We start from the raw sequence: 20,529 nt of genomic DNA, 5'->3' as shown, positions 1-20,529 counted from the left end.
TTTCATAATTTCTCTCTCTCTCTTTTTCTCTCTCTCTCTCTCCATGTCTCTCTCTTTCTCCATCTCTCCCACAATCATAGTAACACATCCAATTGTCAAAAACTCCAGCCACCCTAGTCATAGACTGTTCTCTCTGCTACCGCACGGCAAGCGGTACCGGAGCGCCAAGTCTAGGTCCAAGAGGCTTCTAAACAGCTTCTACCCCCAAGCCATAAGACTCCTGAACATCTAATCAAATGGCTACACAGACTATTTGCATTGACCCCCCCCCCCCCTTTTACACCACTGCTACTCTCTTTTGTCATCTACGCATAGTCACTTTAATAACATGTACATACTACCTCAACTAACCGGTGCCCCTGCACATTGACTCTGTACCGGTACCCCCCTGTATATAGTCTCGCTATTGTTATTTTACTGCTGCTCTTTAACTACTTGTTACTTTTAATTCTTATCCGTATTTTTTTTTAACTGCATTGTTGAGTTGGGGCTCGTAAGTGAGCATTTCACTGTAAGGTCTGTTGTATTCGACGCATGTGACTAATAAAATTTGATTTGAAGTGTGGTATAGAACTGGGGAGTTGCTCAACAGTGTTTGGTCCTCTCCAGTTCAAAAGCTCAGAGGATCTCTGACAGGTCCTGGGATCTCACCTAATATCACACTCTACTGAGGATTGACATGTGACAGTGGACATCTCTATCCGCATCGCTTCACAGAGTGATAGGACCAAAGCCACAGCCATTAAATTCAACTGCTGAGTTTATGAGGTCAGTAACATTTGAGATAGAGAGAGAGAGAGAGGGAAAGGGAGATAGATTGAGAGAGAGATGGAGAGAGAAAGAGGGAGATATGGAGAGAAAGAGAGAAAGATGGAGAGAAAGATAGGGCTGGGGATGAGCGAGAGAGAAATAGAAAATTGGAAACTGAAACAGGGATATGTGAAAGAGACAAAGAAACAGAAAAGAGAGAGGGAGGGAAAGAAAGAAAGAAAGAAAGAGCAAGAGAAAAATGTGAATATATTGATACTTTTCAAGACGAATTCACAGGGAATTTGTTTTAATACAGTACCATCTCCTCTGTGACCTTACAGGGAATCTAAATTCCATTAGAAGGGCAAATGGGGAGAGAAAGGGAGACAGTGGGGGTTGCTATGGGAGACAAATACACCACTCTCCAGATGAGGATTATTAATCACGATAATTATATCAGCGCTTCAATTAATTTGACAACATTATTTGCATCTGCCGCCTCCATTTTCACACCTGTTCAGTGTTCACCATCAGGTCTGTGGAAAATATAACAATTCATGCTGTGGAGAGAGTCTATACATCTGACATGTCAATTAAACAGAGAAAATGACAACCATATGATGTTAGACTAGTGAAAGATGTAGAATTAATGGACAGATGTTGATTCTGTGAAGTCTACAAAATAAAGAACTCGCACCATGAGGTGAGGAGCTGACTGGTGACTGATAATCTATACCAGGGGTCTCCAGCAGGTTGACCTCTTGCTATATGCAGTTTTTCATGTGTTCCATTGCAAACTGTCATAAACAAATCTCACAAATCTCCCAGCTACTAACTAATCAACGCAACATTGACATTATTCCACCCATGGTTAGCCACTATTCATTCACTATTCATAATCATACTATTCATTTCCAGCAATATTGCCCCTATCCGTCTATGTGGCACGCGCGTTTATCTATCACTCCATGTGTAGCCAGTTGATGTGATAACCGTGTTGTGAGTTGACAGAAATACTTTCCCCAAAACCCTTATCCATTAAATGTTAACTGCAAAGGCGGCTTACCTGGCAAAAGTATATCATGAGTGAGTATATCATTTGTATCTATTATTTATTCTTTGGAAACTTTGCCATGAAATGAACAGCAGCAGTACAGAACCATCGCTAGACCAGCACATTAGGCTCGATCGGCACGTTCCTGTGCAATTAAAGGGCCAGATGCGCAATTAAAGGGCCAGATGTGCAATTAAAGGGCCAGATGTGCAATTAAAGGGCCAGATGTGCAATTAAAGGGGAATTACACTCAAAAATCTTTTCGCTTTCTTCCAAACCTACATTTGTTTCGTCGTCTGCTGATATTTAGCAATTGACATGGACTCATAACATCCAATTTCGTTGTTTATCTATGAACAATTGTAATTTCGAGAGTGACCCCCCCCAAATAAAAATTGCTGAGAAAACATAATTTGCTAAAATATTAAACACAATTTGGAAAATAATCACAGATTTTATATGGCCCCCCTTAGAGTTGCTAATTAACCATTATTTTACTAGATATATTGACAGGAAACTACTTTCTCTTGTACACTAAGGACCTGGGGAAGAGAAGAACGTGCTTATCTGAAAGCTAGAAAAAAAATTGTAGCTCGCAATATGTTTCATTTTTTTAAAAGCAACTCTCCTGCTAGAAAAGGTTAGAGACCCCTGCTCTATACAAATGATAAATAAAGTGGCACACTTCTCTCACCTGGCTTTGGATTTATTTAAATAGATGCTGATTGAGTGTCATAACAGAATAGGCTTCAGTAAATCTTTGAAGTGTGTTTGTACCATGTCAGATTGACACACAGTAACAGATGTGGACTGTTTGCATCCATGCTGAAGAGAGTTTGCCTTCAAATTGGTGGTTCTTTTTCTGGGAAACAAATTGGCCACTTCCCTTGCTTTACCCTGTATCCATGCTGAGTTGAAATTATGATTGGGCCTTTGTTAAAGGAGCTACAGTACAGGGAGTTATACAACAGTTGCCTGGTGACCCAAACTGCTCTATGTTCGCTACATACTTCAGTCTGAGACTGCCATCATTGAAGTCATTTGTGGGGATGTCAAAATGCGGGGTGTTGTAGAAAAAAAAGTCTTCAGTGATTGCATAATCTCTAACCAATCAAAGTATCAAAGCCCACATGTGTTCTGGCTCTGGCCCAACCCATCGGTTTCTGGACCAATCAGAACGGTTAGAATGTGTTTATGTTCTAGAAATCGTCGGGGAGGTACTCCGATCCAGACTTATTGCGGAGAAGAAATGAACGTCCGTGGGCTTGGCGTAGCATTTGGCCGGAGCAATTGCATCCTGCGCCAATTGCATCCAAATATACTATTGGGCTCCACTCTTTTGAAACGTTGAATGTGTGTTTCCGTTGTTCCAACATCCAGGGTACATCCAAAATGGCACCCTATTCCCTATATAGCACACAAAGTAGAGCACTATGTAGGAATAGGAAGCTGTTTTCTAAGATCTAGTCGAGGTCATTTCCAAAATAGAGGCTACCTTCAACTTGTTAGAAGTGTGTTTCCCTCAGAACATTACTAGACAGAAGTAGATGAAGAGATCTACTGTAGTATTGTTAAAATGACCTCCTGCCCCTCGCTTACACTAATTATAATATGGCCATGATCATCAACACTAGTGATCAAAGTAAAGCTTGATCCACATTGACAAAAACTACTGTACTTAAAAAGTACAGTAAGGGGTTTTGAAATGCCCCTCTGTGTGTGAAGTGGTCATTTCCCTCTGTGTATAGCTCAGAGAGGTAACACACAGGTTACCTGAATGGGAAATGAAGGACACGACACTGGCGTTTGAAACATTGTTTTCCGACGTTGGCATTATCAAAAGACAGCCGCACCTAATTTGTGTGCCGAGCGACAGCTAATGAGGGAAGCCGATTAATCAAGCTTTAATTGGTAGTTGGCAGAGTGTGTTGGGAAGGTTTTGAAACCCCCTTCAACCCCGCCTTCTCCTCCTCCTCTCCCCCGCATCTCCTCCACTCCCCCGGGGTGTGAGTCTCATCTCAGCTGGGTGGACTGCCCGTGGACCCTGCCTAAACCCCAGAACATGGTACCCAGAGGAGGAGCTGCCAAGCTGGGCATCCTGACGCAGCGGCAGCCCCTCTCCACGGAGACTTCCCCCTGGAGGCCACTGAGAGAGAGGCTTCCTGTTGTGGCACTGGGCCATTGGGAATGCTGATGTTTGGAGGCTACTGGCTTCAACCAATCAGACACTGGCCAGGAGGGTGTTTTTATGCAGAATCATCCCACTGTTGTGACCTCTAAAGAGAAGAGTGTCCTTCCACACCATGACTGCCTGAGAGACTGTAGCCACTGTGGCGGTCAAACAAAGTCCACAGGGAGATTAGGCACGGTGACTACAACCAATCAGGCTACAGTACAACTAAAGGCCATGGTGTCCGTATGCAGATTCATACTATGGGTGTCTATGTAGGTCTTAGTTCCACAATGCCTGTAGTGTTTAGGTCAAATAAAGTCCATGGAATAGTGACAAACAATTATAACGGCAATACATAATGGACACTATGTGAACTCCTGTGTTGACAGTACTGTTCAGACCCGCTGTAGGTATGATGTTGATATACATGCATCACTTCAAGCTGAATGTGTGGTCGAATGAGTGAATAAAAAGCCTAATGCTTAGTTAGTTTGGAGTGCGTAGCCGGGCACACCGTTTGACACCAATCATTCCTCCGAAAAGAATAATCCTCCACAGTTACTAGGCAACAAGTGGAAGTAATGCTAATGTTTCTGCGGCTGATGAATACGAGGCGTGCTAAAGTGTTTTGGGTAACTGAGAGGGACTACTTTTTAGCATTCTAAATTCTCCCCTTAGTGACCTCGCTCCCGAGAAGCAGCTATATTTGTTCAAAGATCGTTATGAGGTTAAATGTTAGGTTATTGTGAATCTCTCAAGACTCTTCCCTTTTGCATTCAAAGTATGCAGAGTTCCTATTTGCTTGTGCTAAGATAACAAGCAGAATACTTAGTAGCCTTTTTGTTAATATCTGTGGTTGGATATTGAAAGGATATCCTCCCACCTTGGTCGTTACTTTGTAAACATCATACGCATAGTACTAAAAAAGAGGCGATTACGAGTGATGACGATTTTTTAAATCTAAAACGCAGATAGCATACAAACTTCAGCACACATGTGGATGATGTGTCGGGTGTAAAAAACACAAGCTTTCGCTTGGAGAACACCCTCTAGGGAAAGAGGCTAACATAAGGCAGTGCACGTTAGAATCTACTCGCGCACATCCATCAGAATATCCACTGAGTGTACAAAACATTAAGAACACCTGCTCTTTCCATGACATCGAATCCAGGTGAAAGCTATGATCCCTTATTGATGTCACTTGTTAAATCCACTTCAATCAGTGTAGATGAAGGGGAGGAGACAGGTTAAAGAAGGATTTTTTCGGCTTGAGACAATTGAGACACGGATTGTGTATGTGTGCCATTCAGAGGGTGACGACAAAATATTCACCTGCCTTTGAATGGGGTATGGTAGTAGGTGCCAGGGGCACCAGTTTGAGTGTGTCAAGAACTGCAACGCTGCTGGGTTTTTCATGCTTAACTGTTTCCCATGTGTATCAAGAATGGTCCACCACCTAAAGGACATCCAGTCAACTTGACACAAATGTGGGAAGCATTGGAGTCAACCTGGGCCAGCATCACTGTGGAACGCTTTCGACACCTTGTAGAGTCCATGCCCTGACGAATTGAGGCTGTTCTGAGGGCAAAAGGAGGAGGTCCTTAATGTCTTCTACACTCACTGTATATCATCCTACGAGGGAAGGCAGAGCTAAATGAGCAACGGCATAGGGCATAAATGATGTGGAAAGAATGTGGCAGGCACCTCTTTCACTCAGTTCCCTCTTTCTTTCACCTCTATCCATCTCCTAAGAGAGTTCTTGATCACAGATGCACAGCGTATTCTCTCTGCTCGTCCTCCACCTATCCCCTTACGATCCTGAGCTGTACATCAACTGTCTTCACTCATTTACTTTACAGAAGACGAGCATGTCGCTTGTCAGAAACCTTCCCTTCGTATGGTTAAAGTGAGAAGATATTCCAGCCGGGTGGAGTAGAACGCACAAAGAACGATTTATTCGTACCGTTTTCTCTAAATCACCCACTCTGATGGTAATTGATAATTAGGGCCAGAAAGAAATCATTTTGGCTGGAATCATTGTTTTATTTGTCACGGGTGATTAGCTTGTCGTGATACGAGACCTGCTGAACCATCGACATCATTGCCAAGCCGTTGATTTTTTATTAGCCGAGACCTAACCTAGAATCATCTCATCCCGTTATGAAATGTACTCGACGCTTACTGGCAAAGCTTTATTCAGCCAAACTGCCCTTCAGCTCAATGGCTTGCCCTTAAAGGTGCAGTCTGGGGTCTGGGAATCTCTCTCTCACTGTCGGTCCTTGGAACTACAGTGATGTCTATGAATTTGAGAGGGGTTACATTTTCCTAACCACTTCACTCAGCTGTGTACTAAAACAAGTGACAGGGTGACTGTTTTTGTTATTGTCATTTTATATTTTATAATATACTGTAGCTTGAACCCCAGGTAGGTGAAGAGCCCTCAGCTTTCAAGGATTACCAAGAAACCCCTTTTCTTTGCGGTTTTCAATGGATGTATTCCTGGTATTTCTGGCAATAACATTTCATGAATCAATCGAGCGAGAGAGAAAAGGAAGGCATGAATAAAAGAACTGCCAGCCTCTATCAATAAAAACACATGTACCTCAAGCTAAGAGCTTCACGATAATCATGTTTTCCCTAAGCAACAAAAGCCCTTTCAGTCAAAATGTTGAATGGCAACTGAATAAAATACACATGTAATTTAAAGCCTAGGTAAACACAACTGGTATTTACAGTTTGATGGATCAAGGGAAGAAGATGTGGGGGGGACGTCTTGCTGATGTAGTAGGCCGACACACACACACAGAGAGAGGGACAGAGTGATACGCACATGCTTACATGCGCGCACACTCACACACACGACACACAACCACTGCAATTATACAAACATGTCACCCTTTCCTCAGCAGCTGTCAAGCAGACTGACTCCATTGTTCCAGAACATTTACATTAGAACAGAAGCCACTTCACAACCTCTGGAGAAGCATTGCATCACTACACAAAGACTCACAGTGCATATTTATTCAGCTCTACTCCAGTCAATTCTATTGTCACCTAAATTAAATGTGTTATGTAGTACAATGGTTAACAGGCCAAGGGGACCATATATTTGTTTGTACACTGTGTGTGTGTGTGTGTGGGCACGCACACTAATAGACTCTTGCATGCACGCGCGCACACACACACACACGCATGCGCGCGGTCCTTAACTGCAGATAATCTGTCTAGAAATGAAACTGAGCTGGGAGTCCCTGTATGTGTGCACCAGCACTCAAATTGCAATCTGATTGGCCAGCTGCTCTCCTGCTGCATGTTGCTGGTCTGCTCAGCAGGCATTGTGGGTAGACAAAAATGTCCAGAGTGTTCAATGGAAAACATGTCCATATGTTGTTGTTTTAAATCTACAACAGTGATGTGTATTAATATGGAGTTTTATTCTCTCTATACACAGATGAAACGGATGAAAACAATATCTTTGTGATGAGCAGAGACACATTACCATTTAAATGATGACTTGACTGAGTTATAGAGTTACACACTAAGACCCAATAACTAGGGCCAGGAGTTGTTCTGGACAACTGACCTGACCAGGAAAAACTCTGGACCCCAGTTTTACCTGGTTATATCACCTGGTAAGGAAAATACACTGGCTTTACTGATAACACAATGCCTGGGGGGTGGTCAAGATGAAAGATTATGGCTCACCTCTCTCCCCCTCCCCACCTCCCAAGCCAATGAACCTCTTCTCCCTACTCAGAGCACTGCAGCTAAGATTCGCATAACCCACCCTGTCAGACTCCGACACAGTGAACCTTGTCATGGGCAACAATGCATCGACCAAAAATACAACTCTCCCATTGCAGAAGTATAAAATATACATGAAACCATCTCTAATAGTTGAAAAGGAAAAAGAACCAGAACCACTCTACTGTAAGACAGTCAGGAAGAAGATCCAGAACCACTCTACTGTAAGACAGTCAGGAAGAAGATCCAGAACCACTCTACTGTAAGACAGTCAGGAAGAAGAACCAGAACCACTCTACTGTAAGACAGTCAGGAAGAAGATCCAGAACCACTCTACTGTAAGACAGTCAGGAAGAAGAACCAGAACCACTCTACTGTAAGACAGTCAGGAAGAAGATCCAGAACCACTCTACTGTAAGACAGTCAGGAAGAAGATCCAGAACCACTCTACTGTAAGACAGTCAGGAAGAAGATCCAGAACCACTCTACTGTAAGACAGTCAGGAAGAAGATCCAGAACCACTCTACTGTAAGACAGTCAGGAAGAAGATCCAGAACCACTCTACTGTAAGACAGTCAGGAAGAAGAACCAGACCCACTCTACTGTAAGACAGTCAGGAAGAAGATCCAGAACCACTCTACTGTAAGACAGTCAGGAAGAAGAACCAGAACCACTCTACTGTAAGACAGTCAGGAAGAAGAACCAGAACCACTCTACTGTAAGACAGTCAGGAAGAAGAACCAGAACCACTCTACTGTAAGACAGTCAGGAAGAAGATCCAGAACCACTCTACTGTAAGACAGTCAGGAAGAAGATCCAGAACCACTCTACTGTAAGACAGTCAGGAAGAAGAACCAGAACCACTCTACTGTAAGACAGTCAGGAAGAAGATCCAGAACCACTCTACTGTAAGACAGTCAGGAAGAAGAACCAGAACCACTCTACTGTAAGACAGTCAGGAAGAAGAACCAGAACCACTCTACTGTAAGACAGTCAGGAAGAAGAACCAGACCCACTCTACTGTGTGTGTGTGTGTGTGTGTGTGTGTGTGTGTGTGTGTGTGTGTGTGTGTGTGTGTGTGTGTGTGTGTGTGTGTGTGTGTTTGCACACACATGTGAGTACATGTGTATGTTTGACCGGTCTCATAGTGGCCTTCTGTCGATAGTAGGATGTGTCTGGCTATCTGAGCTCTGACTACATGGTGAAATTGGAACCCTGTGGCATGGAATAAGATGAGAATCACAGAGAGAGAAGAACAGAGAGAGAGAAGAACAGAGAGAGAGAAGAACACTAAGAGAAGAAGACACAGAGAAGGACATAGAGAAGAAGAAGAACAGAGAGAAGAAGAATAACAGAGAGAGAAGAAGAACAGAGAGAGAAGAAGAACACAGAGAAGAGTAAGAAAAAAAATAGAGAGAAAAAGAAGAACAGAGAAAAAAGAACAGAGAGAAAAAGAAGAACAGAGAGAGAAGAATAACAGAGAGAAGAAGAACAGAGAGAGAGAAGAAGGGCAGAGAGGAGAAGGACAGAGAGAAGAAGAAGAACAGAGAGAGAAGAAGAACAGAGAGAGAGAAGAAGGGCAGAGAGGAGAAGGACAGAGAGAAGAAGAAGAACAGAGAGAAGAAGAACAGAGAGAGAGAAGAAGGGCAGAGAGGAGAAGGACAGAGAGAAGAAGAAGAACAGAGAGAGAAGAAGAACAGAGAGAGAGAAGAAGGGCAGAGAGGAGAAGGACAGAGAGAAGGACAGAGAGAGAAGAAGAACAGAGAGAAGGACAGAGGAGGACAAAGAGAAGAAAAAGAAGAAGAACAGAGAGAGAAGAGAGAAGAACAGAGAGAGAAGAACAGAGAGAGAAGAACAGAGAGAGAAGAACAGAGAGAGAAGAACAGAGAGAGAAGAACAGAGAGAGAAGAACAGAGAGAGAAGGACAGAGGAGGACAAAGAGAAGAAAAAGAAGAAGAACAGAGAGAAGAAGAAGAACAGAGAGAGAAGAACAGAGAGAAGAAGAACAGAGAGAGAAGAACAGAGAGAGAAGAACAGAGAGAGAAGGACAGAGGAGGACATAGAGAAGAAAAAGAAGAACAGAGAAGGAGAAGAAGAACAGAGAGAGAAGAACAGAGAGAGAACAGACACTTACCCAGGCTGAACTCCACATGGGGCAGCTTGGGAATCAGGATAACACCTGTGATACAGAAACAGAGAGAGAGGAAGATCATTAAGAGAGAATACAAAGCTGTCCACGCATGAAAAATGAATAATCTGAGATAATTCAGACACCACACACACAGGCGTGCAGCCACCGAAACACACCGACAGACACACCGAGAAAAAAAAACAGACAGACACACCGACAGACACCGAAACACACACAAGCGCACACACACATTTCACTGCAAAGGGCAAAACCATCTATCAAATAACCATTCATCTCCATATTAACCACTATGCCCTCTACGACCATTTCATTTTGGCTTTTAACGAGGTTGACGAGCATGGCACCTCTCCTCCAAATGAAACCCAAATGAAAGGCAATAAAATCCAACACCACTTCAGTGCCAGTCTTTCCATTCACTCTACGGTAGTAAGCATGGAAAAATACCTTCCCCCATCATCAACACAATATGTCTTCAGAGAGGTTTAACACTGTGGCTATGTAACGGCTCGGAGCGAAACGCCTCACGTGTGATTGATGGCCCGGATCGCTTTAGATTATACAAACGGGGCTGCAATCTATTTATCCGATTGCGGCGTGTGTGACAGCCAGAGTTCCCCGACATCCATCGCCCTGAATGCCCAGCTCCCCCCTCCCCACAACCACCCCAATGGGGAACTAATGGAGGAGGCTGGGTGGTGGGGAGGGGGGAAGCCATCGGTTGTACCCACCATCTGATGCCAGTATGACGGGTATCATCGAGGCATGAGCTCACCACCATAGCTGGAGGGCAGCGTGCCAAGAGAGAAACTCACACACTCTCTGCAACACACACAAGCAGAAACACAGACACGCACTCATAAGCACACACGCGCACACACACTCAGTGCACCCCCCTCGACCTCGTTCCGCAGTGCCTGGGCAGAATTGTCTTCTCTCCCAGCATCGTCAACCTGGCTAATGAAGCGTGGGTACTCTACACGTCTTGACGTATGGGCCGGGTGTTACAAACACAGCACTCTGGGTAATAGTCAACACATTTTCTACCGAAGACAGATCATATCATTAGGTTACTAACTCATTTTATTATCAGTAATCACTAGTTAGCTATAATCACAAGTCAAACATTTTGAATGCTTAGCAGGACAGGAAAATTGTCTAATTCATGCACTTATTAAGAGAACATCCCTGGTCATACCTAACTGCCTCTGATCTGGCGGACTCACTAAACACAAATGCTTCGTTTGTAAATTAGGGCTGAGTGTTGAACTGTGACCCTGGCTATCTGTAAATTTAAAAAACAAGAACATTGTTTCGTCTGGTTTGCTTAATATAAGATATTTTAAATTATTTATACTTTTACTTTTGATACTTAAGTACAAAACCAAATACTTTCAGACTTTTACTCAAGTAGTATTTTACTGGGTGACTTTTACTTTTAATTGAAAATTAAGGTATCTTTACTTTTACTGGGTACTTTTACCACCACTGGTTATACTACCATGATTGGTGTTTAACATTAAGACTATGTGACATGTTAATAACATAATACTACCATGACTGGTGTTTAACATTAAGACTATGTGACATGTTAATAACATGATACTACCATGACTGGTGTTTAACATTAAGACTATGTGACATGTTAATAACATGATACTACCATGACTGGTGTTTAACATTAAGACTATGTGACATGTTAATAACATGATACTACCATGACTGGTGTTTAACATTAAGACTATGTGACATGTTAATAACATGATACTACCATGACTGGTGTTTAACATTAAGACTATGTGACATGTTAATAACGTGATACTACCATGACTGGTGTTTAACATTAAGACTATGTGACATGTTAATAACATGATACTACCATGACCCACTGCTAAATGACGTAAATGTAAATGACTGGTGATGAAACTTCAATAGTCTGTATGGTGAGAAGAAAATACCCTTGTCAGGGATCATGGGACAATGGCAGCTGTTGAGCTGCTCAAGGCCCTCTCATCATCACTTTACCATAGGGGACAGCCAATCACAATCAGCCACTTTATAGCTCTCTCACAGGGCTCTAATCACTCCACCAATCAGCCACTTTACAGCTCTCTCTACCTCACAGGGCTCTAATCACTCCACCAATCAGCAACTCTCTACAGGACTAACACATTTAATTCAACTGTAGGTCTACAGTACTAACACATTTAATTCAACTGTAGGTCTACAGGACTAACCCATTTAATTCAGCTGTAGGTCTACAGGACTAACACATTTAATTCAACTGTAGGTCTACAGGACTAACATTTAATTCAACTGTAGGTCTACAGGACTAACACATTTAATTAAACTGTAGGTCTACAGTACTAACACATTGTCACGTCCTGACCAGTAAGGGGTCATTTTGTTTTGATAGTTTGGTCAGGGCGTGGCAGGGGGGGTTTGTTTTGTGTGTTTTTTTGGGGGGGTTGATCTATGTTATTCTATTTCTATGTTTAAATATCTAGTTTTTCTGTTTCTATGTTGGAATTGTTTGGGGTTGGTCTCTAATTGGAGGCAGCTGAATCTCATTGCCTCTGATTAGAGACCATATTTATGTAGGGGTTTTCTCATTGTGTTTTGTGGGTGGTTTATTTCTGTTTAGTATATCTTACCTGACAGAACTGTTCGGCTGTCGTTTTTTGTTTCTTTGTTTCAGTGTTCAGATCAAATAAATTCATGATGAGCACTAACCACGCTGCGCCTTGGTCTACTCCATTTGACAGAACTTACAGAACCACCCACCACAAGAAGACCAAGCAGCGTGGAAAAGAGGACTGGACATGGGAGGACATCTGGGACGGCAAGGGATCCTACACGTGGGAAGAGATCCTGGCCGGAAGGGATCGCCTCCCATGGGAACAGGTGGAGGCAGCCAGGAGAGTGGGGGCAGCAGGAAGGAAGGCCCACCGGCAATGTTATGAGGGAACACGGCTGGCAAGGAAGCCTGAGAGGCACACGGGGAGTTGGGGTAAGTCAGGCAATAGACCTGAGCCAACTCCTCGTGCTTATTATGGGGAGCGTTTGGCGTGGAGAGCACCGTGCTATGCGGAAGTGCGCACGGTCTCGCCCATCCGCACGCACAGTCTGGTGCGGTCGATACCAGCCCCCCGCAAGTGCCGTGCTAGAGTGGGCATCCAGCCAGGGAGAAGTGCGCCGGCGCAACACATCTGGCCACCAGTGCGTCTCCTAGGCCCAGGCTACCCTGCGCCTGCTCTACGCACGGCAGCCATCATTCCTCAGCACAGCCCAGTTCGCCCTGTGCCAGCACTCCGCCCGTGCCGGACTACAGTAACAACTCAGCCAGGATGGGTTGTGCAGGCAGTGCGCTCCAGACCTCCAGTGCGTCTTCAAGACCCGGTCTATCCTGTGCCTGCTCCCAGAGCCAGGCCTCCTGCATGTCTCCCCAGCCTGGTGAGTCCTGTGCCTGCTCCCAGAGCCAGGCCTCCTGCATGTCGCCCGCCAGTCCGGTGCTGCCAGAGTCGCCCGCCAGTCCGGCACTGCCAGGGTCGCCCGCCAGTCCGGCGCTGCCAGAGTCGCCCGCCAGTCCAGCGCTGCCGGCGAGGGTCCCCAGTCTGGGGTCGGCGGCGAGGGACCCCGCTCCACCACTGGCTCACCCCACTTTGGTGGCGCCTCTAGAGCGGGGTCCCTCGCTGCCGACCCCAGACTGGGGACCCTCGCTGGCAGCGCTGGACTGGCGGGCGACTCTGGCAGCGCCGGACTGGCGGGCGACCCTGGCAGTGCCGGACTGGCGGGCGACTCTGGCAGCGCCGGACTGGCGGGCGACATGCAGGAGGTCTGCGTCCCGCTCCTGAGCCACTGCCATAGGGGGGAGGATTGGGAGGGGGGGTGTAACACAAGAACCGTCGTTGACGGTGGCCACCCTCCCTTCCCTCCCTTTAGGTTTGGGGTTGTGTTGTGTTTTCTTTTTGTTTGAGGTGCATTTCTTTGTCTGCACCTTTGGGGGGGGGGGTACTGTCACGTCCTGACCAGTAAGGGGTCATTTTGTTATGATAGTTTGGTCAGGGCGTGGCAGGGGGGGGTTGTTTTGTGTGTTTTGGATTTTTTGGGTTGATCTATGTTCTATTTGTATGTTTAAATATCAAATTTTTCTGTTTCTATGTTGGGATTGTTTGGGGTTGGTCTCTAATTGGAGGCAGCTGAATCGCATTGCCTCTGATTAGAGACCATATTTATGTAGGGGTTTTCTCATTGTGTTTTGTGGGTGGTTTATTTCTGTTTAGTATATCTTACCTGACAGAACTGTTTGGCTGTCGTTATTTGTTTCAGTGTTCAGATCAAATAAATTCATAATGAGCACTAACCACGCTGCGCCTTGGTCTACTCCATTTGACAGAACTTACACACATTTAATTCAGCTGTAGGCCAACAGAGATTTTAGAAAGTCAAGAGATACTCCTTTCACTGTTGAAGTCAACATGTGGCAACAACTATCCAAGATGATATTGAATTGCCTCTAAATTGTACACCAAATTACAAAATGATGTATCAATAGAGAACAGAATCCATGCACCCTCATAGCTGTACCAACTTCCACTACCAGGGACTATGTAATTGACCCCTTTCAGGAATGGAATTAACCCAACCGCGGCCAAACAAATTCCTAATTAGTTTGACTCTAATTGCACCAGGAGAGAATTAGCCAGGTGTATAGACTAGACTAGTTGATAAACAAACAGGTGACCCAACTCCAGTGTGTTGGATTAGCATAGAGAGACAGAGAAACACAGGTGACCCAACTCCAGTGTGTTGGATTAGCATGGAGAGACAGAGAAACACAGGTGCAGTATAATGTACAACCTACGCTACTCCTCTGGCGTCATAAATATGGAAATAGACCAATGAGGGGGGTCCTTGGAGATGCACCGGAGGAGACTACGCACACACATGCAAGCATGCATACACTCAAATCAGGCACACACACACACACACACACACACACACACACACACACACACACACACACACATACACACACACAAAGGACTTGCACATACACATGAACACTTGCACAGACTAGCACACACACACCAGAGGGGGGCCACGCCAACTGAGGTGTGCCCATCTGTGATACGTTTCATATGAATCTAGAAATAATAGCTCTGGTATAGGGAGGAGGGAGGGAGAGAGGGAGGGAAAGGAGGGGGTAATGTATTCTGAAGTGCACAGGGTGATTTTTCTGGGATGACAGCCCTAATGAACCTCCAAGGACTTGCGGGGGGGGGGGGTCTGTGTCTCGCAGATGCTCGTTTAACCTCCCTCCCTCCTCTCTCGCTCTTTCCTCCCCCTCCTACGTGTTTACCACTTGGGGCCGGGGCCGTAACTCGGAGAAAAGTGGGAAGGCGGAGGCCGGAACTCGGGAGGAAGACCCACGTGGGAATGCTGCTCATTCACAGTTCTCACAAAATGATGCCAGAGAAATTCCTCCTCCTTCCCTCCCTCCATACCTCCCACCTTGCACGCACCTACATCCCCTGCAGAGCGTCGAGTGAGCAGAAGCCACGTGGTGAGAAAATGAAGCAATTTCCCTGAGAAGGAGAAGCCTGGAAAAAGCCCTGGCGTGGCTGTGAAAGTGGGTTAGCAGCCGTTGTTACGACGATCTTAATCACCTCGCTTATCCCTTTCATGAATAGATATTACATTTAAGAGGCCGGGCCCAAGACCTAGTCATGTTTTTTTCTTTTAATATAATTTACCTAGGAGTAGGGGAATGCATTGAACGCATTACCCATAATTCACTGCCTGACGAGGGCTCAGTGGGATTTGAAACTTGGGAGAAAAGAAATCTCTCGCCGTCTCTCCTTTTTCTAGAGAAATTGCCATTACAGAAGAACACCTGGACTATGCTGATGATTCAATCACCAGAACGACAGCAGCTAGCACGGCCTGCTGCTTGCACACACCTGACTAGATTGATGTTTTAACAAAAGGCCCAATAAGTGGTGGTAGAATGGGGAGAGTGAGTTACTGTCACATTAAGGCCCTGGGATCTACTAGAGAGAGGACAGACAGTTAATGGTGGTGGAAGGATTTGTCACCTAGGTTTAATGAAGCGGCGTGAAACAGTTAAGTTGCGTGTTAATGAGGTGGTTTTAGACGGGTGAACCAGGAGGGATGGATAAACGTCAGAGGGTTAAGTGGTAACATCCAGACTAGTAAAGGTTCAAATCCTAGATAGTAAAGGTGGATTTGTGTTTTCACAGCTTGGGTCGTAATGGATTGATAATGAGGTTATCTAACTATAAGCTATATCCTGCTTGTAACACCATTATGCTGCTTATAGCGCCAGAAACACAACGATAACATAGGCCCATGAGTATAGTCAATGTTGATATGATTCATACAGGGGACTGTTCAAAACTGTGTCAGTCAGGGTCAAAAATATAATGGATTCTGACCTTTAACCTCTTTTAGACTTTTGATGTAGAGCGCGTGGGCGCAATGAATACCTAACTCTCTAGTCTAGGTGACCTGAACGCGCCAAGGCTGTCTCATCTCACCCAACGCTGTTCCCACTGCCTCTTATCTTCTACGTCAACCCAGCGACAAGAGAAACAAATTAACCTTGTGATTGGTAATGGGAGGTTGTCAACCTGTCTGTGGCTCTGTAGCTCTATAATTACCTTCTTTGTTCAATTCCCTTCTTCCGTTTCCCCCTCCACACTTTGAGAAAACAAAAACGGAGGTGTTCAACGCCTGCGTCCCAAATGGCACCCTACTCCCTAGGATACGTATGGGCCCTGATCAAAAGCAGTGTTCTATATAGGGAATAGGGTGCCATTTGGAATGCACAGGTTCAGAGCAGAGGTGTTCATTATTACCCACTTAAAGTTGGGCTGGAGGGAGGGAGGGAGGGAGGGAGGGAGGGAGGGAGGGAGGGAGGGAGGGAGGGTGGAGGGAGGAGGAGGGAGGAACAGGGGGAAAAAATAGCTTTACTTGACAGGAAATGATCTTATTTTGACGTATATTTCAAAACATCCCCTGATCCCATAAGCTGTGATGAGGAGAGGAACGAAATAGAGAGAGAGAGGGTTTGTGTGTGTGTTTGTATGTATGTGTGTGTGTGCTCCTTGTTCCTCATTTTTCGTTCATTTTCATAAAGGCTTCAATCACTAGCTGTTACCCTTCAGGGAAGACATCCGAGTTTAGCGTGCTACGATGCTAACAATACTGAGCCCTATGGTGAAACTGCAGTATTTGTCCTCCTGAAGAGCCATGGCATCAGCCGCAGGAGGAGACAGAATGGAGGCTCAGTGCCACCACTGAAATCAACGCTTATCTCATTATCATGCACCTGGAGTGATCACGGGAGATGTATTTTGCCTCTGCCAAAGCTTATTAGTGACAACAGTTTGGCCCACACGGTGGTTTTTTCAGGATCCTTAGCACGCACACACACACACGCACACACACACACACACACACACACACACACACACACACACACACACACACACACACACACACACACACACACACACACACACACACACCAAGAAATAACGTTTGTTCTTAAAGGGGTACAAACGCTGGTCACTGTTGTGGTACCCTGAAAGGTATATTCTTTGTACCTTTAGTTCTAGGTACATAATTGTACCCTTGCAGCTGGTACCTTAAAAGAGCCAATAGTGTACCTTAAGGGACAAGATAGTTCCTTTTAAGTGGCAAAGATGTACCTCTAAAAAGGTTCTGGTGTGTTGTTTTAACACTGTAGGGTGTAAAACTGTATTTTCATATTTCCCAGGGTGCCTTTCAGATTCATTTCAGAGTTATCAGTACCACCCATGACTGTGTTTGCTAGTGACAGAGACATGGTTGTTGCATTCATGGCTTTCAGTCTTGTAGCTTTCACCAAGTGAGTGCCTAAGTGAAAATGTTATCATTTAAATGAAACTCTTAATGACAATACATTACATATATCATAAGGCCATACTTTGACAGTCCATTTTTACCCCAACACAGTGATCTGAAACTGCTGGATTGCAGGCCACATCAGGCAAGTCACATTATGATGGCTTGCAAAGTGCTTTTTAATTCCTATTGGAATCCAGCCAGAGTTAGGATATTAAAAAAAAATGAACTTTTAATCAACTGCAACCTGCATTTAGAATGACTGCCAAGGTAGACAAATTGATTAACAATCTAAACGGGAACAATCTCAGTAACGGGTGAAAGAAGTCCAACTACTAACAAATTGGATTAGTTTAGAAAAATGTATGTTATTTATCTTTGTGTAGCATACGATCAATCAATCAATTTGCATGAAAAAACACACATATTGAAACAAACAATTCTGAAAATCCCCCTGCAATAGAGCATGCCGGGCGGTACCCTAAAAGGTACCATGTGAGATCATTATGTGTACCTTTGAAGGTACATTGTGCATTTGATCTTTTTTTTACCCCAGGGAACAATACTGTACCATAGCCATATCCTTTTTTCTGAGAGCGTAGACATAGTCACGCACGCACGCACACACACACACACACAATCATGTATGTCAATAAGCTTCAGACAAACAAATCTAACCACTGGGCAAAGAATTACTGAATCACTATATAATATACAATAATACTAAAAAGATATGCTATTTAGCAGACTCTTTTATCCAAAGTGACTTACAGTGATGCCGGCATACATTTTACGTACGGATGGTTGTTTTCAACGTCAGTTCAACAAAAACATTCAAAGTGATGACGTTGAATCAACGTGGAAAACTGGATTTGAAAAAAAGTCATCAGCGTAAGGACATTTTGTATTTTTTTTCACACAACTTTGAACCTAAATTCAATGACGTGATGACATTTTCTATTTATTTCATCGTTAGTGGTGTCCAGAGGGGTAGAATGCAGAGAAGTGGAGCATGAGGGGTGGAGGTTAGTGGAGGATGGATGGGGAGAATTGAGGACACAGGTAAAGGGAAAACAGAGAGAGAATGAATGAGAAAGCAAATAGGAGAGGGAGAAAGAAAGAGAACGAGATAGACGGCGAGAACGAGGAGAGGATGAACGAGCAGCATTCTAAGAACGAGTGAGTGAACTAAAGAGAGAAGAAAGCTGTATCTACAGCAGGGAAGGCCAACTCCAGTCCTCAGGGGCCCGATTGGTGTCACACTGTTGCCCCAGCTAACACACCTGACTCAAATAATCAACTAATCACGATCTTCAGTATAGAACGCAATTAGTTGAATCATCTGTGGGGATGGGGGGGAAAAGGGTGACAGCACTTTGGCCACCGAAGCCTGGAGTTGCCTATGATCTACAGTAAATGTAGATCTCACCAGCTCCGGTCAGTCCATCTCCTCCGGTCAGTCCATCTCCTCCGGTCAGCGGCTCCCCCTCCTCTTCCATCATGTCCACCCTGCACTCATGGCCGAGGTGCCGTGTCCCACCGTCCTCCATATCCACGGCTCTCCCTCCTCTTCCTCCAAGGAATGCCACGGTCCAGTCCAGCTCAGTCCCGGCTAGCGCTTCCTCGCGAATCCTTGCGAAAGGCTTTGAGGCAGATAGGATCACCTCTCACTCTCTCACTGTTGCGCCGCTCTCTCTGGCAGCATCGCCTTTAAAAACGGAGGAGAGAGGGAAGTGGGGGTCCAAGAGTGGGGAGGGAGGGAGGGGTGGGAGGGAGGGGATGAGGGACTGAGGCAGGGAATGAAAGAGAAGGCAGGACAGAATTGATGTTAGGTGCGATAAACAGCTCAATCCATCAATCTTGTGCTGTCAGATGGAGCACCTAGACTAGACTGGTGGAGGCAGGCAGGATTGGACGCTGACGTTCTCTCTCTCTCTCTCTCTCTCTCTCTCTCTCTCCTCTCTAACGCACTGCCACAGCTAGATCCAGGCGATGCAGCAGGGGACTCTCTCTCTTTCCCTGTGTGTTCCTCTCTCGCTCTCCCTCCCCTTTCTCTCGCTCCCTCTCTGTTCTTCTCTCTCTCTCTAAGAAAGGCAATTAACAAGACTATGAGTGCTGAGCCCCTTATGGGAGATCTGCCATGCAGCAGGTGAGGCTAGCAGATGCATACGGCAGAGCACATGAAAACATAGAGAGAGAGAGAGGGGAGGAAGGGAAAGAGAGAGAGGGGAGGAAGGGAGAGAGAGAGGGGAGGGGAGAATAAGTATGCGTGCAACTGTAGCACAGTGAGTCTTAGAGAAAGATTTTTGTTATATTGTTTATTTCACTTTTGTTTACTATCTATTTCACTTGCTTGGGCAATGTTAACATATGTTTCCCATGCCAAGAAAGCCCTTTGAATTGAATAGAAAGAGAAAGAGAAAGAGAGAGAGAGAGAGAGAGAGAGAGAGAGAGAGAGAGAGAGAGAGAGAGAGAGAGAGAGATTTGCCTAAACATCAGGTAACTTCCACAAAGCTGTGAACGATCTGAGACAAGGCAAGAAGGGCATTCTATGCCATCAAAAGGAACATAAAATTCGACATACCAATTAGGATCTGGCTAAAAATACTTGAATCAGTTATAGAACCCACTGCCCTTTATAGTCGTGAGGTCTGGGGTCCGCTCACCAACCAAGAATTCACAAAATGGGACAAACACCAAATTGAGACTCTGCATGCAGAATTCTGCAAAAATATCCTCTGTGTACAA

General features: G+C 44.9%; 1 protein-coding gene across 4 annotated transcripts in view; it reads right to left on the bottom strand.

Annotated features, from left to right (window-relative positions):
• Window positions 1–19,500, bottom strand: part of LOC106610235 (type II inositol 3,4-bisphosphate 4-phosphatase) — a 185,049-nt gene extending 165,549 nt beyond the window's left edge. For 3 of the 4 annotated variants that reach the window (XM_045722771.1, XM_045722773.1, XM_045722774.1), the window contains exons 1-2: window positions 19,211–19,500; window positions 9,856–9,900 (exon numbers count right to left, since the gene is read on the bottom strand). In XM_045722771.1, coding sequence (XP_045578727.1) covers window positions 9,856–9,900; window positions 19,211–19,331 — 166 coding nt within the window. In that variant the 5' untranslated portion in view covers window positions 19,332–19,500. The remainder of the gene's footprint in view (window positions 1–9,855; window positions 9,901–19,210) is intronic. The other variant, XM_045722772.1, reaches the window with a different exon arrangement.
• Between the last annotated feature and the right edge of the window lie 1,029 nt (window positions 19,501–20,529).

The sequence above is a fragment of the Salmo salar genome, chromosome ssa08 (genome assembly GCF_905237065.1).
Source record: "Salmo salar chromosome ssa08, Ssal_v3.1, whole genome shotgun sequence".
NCBI lineage: Eukaryota > Metazoa > Chordata > Actinopteri > Salmoniformes > Salmonidae > Salmo > Salmo salar.
The sequence above is the reverse complement of the archived record's forward strand: the minus strand, read 5'-3'. Positions and strand labels throughout refer to the sequence as shown.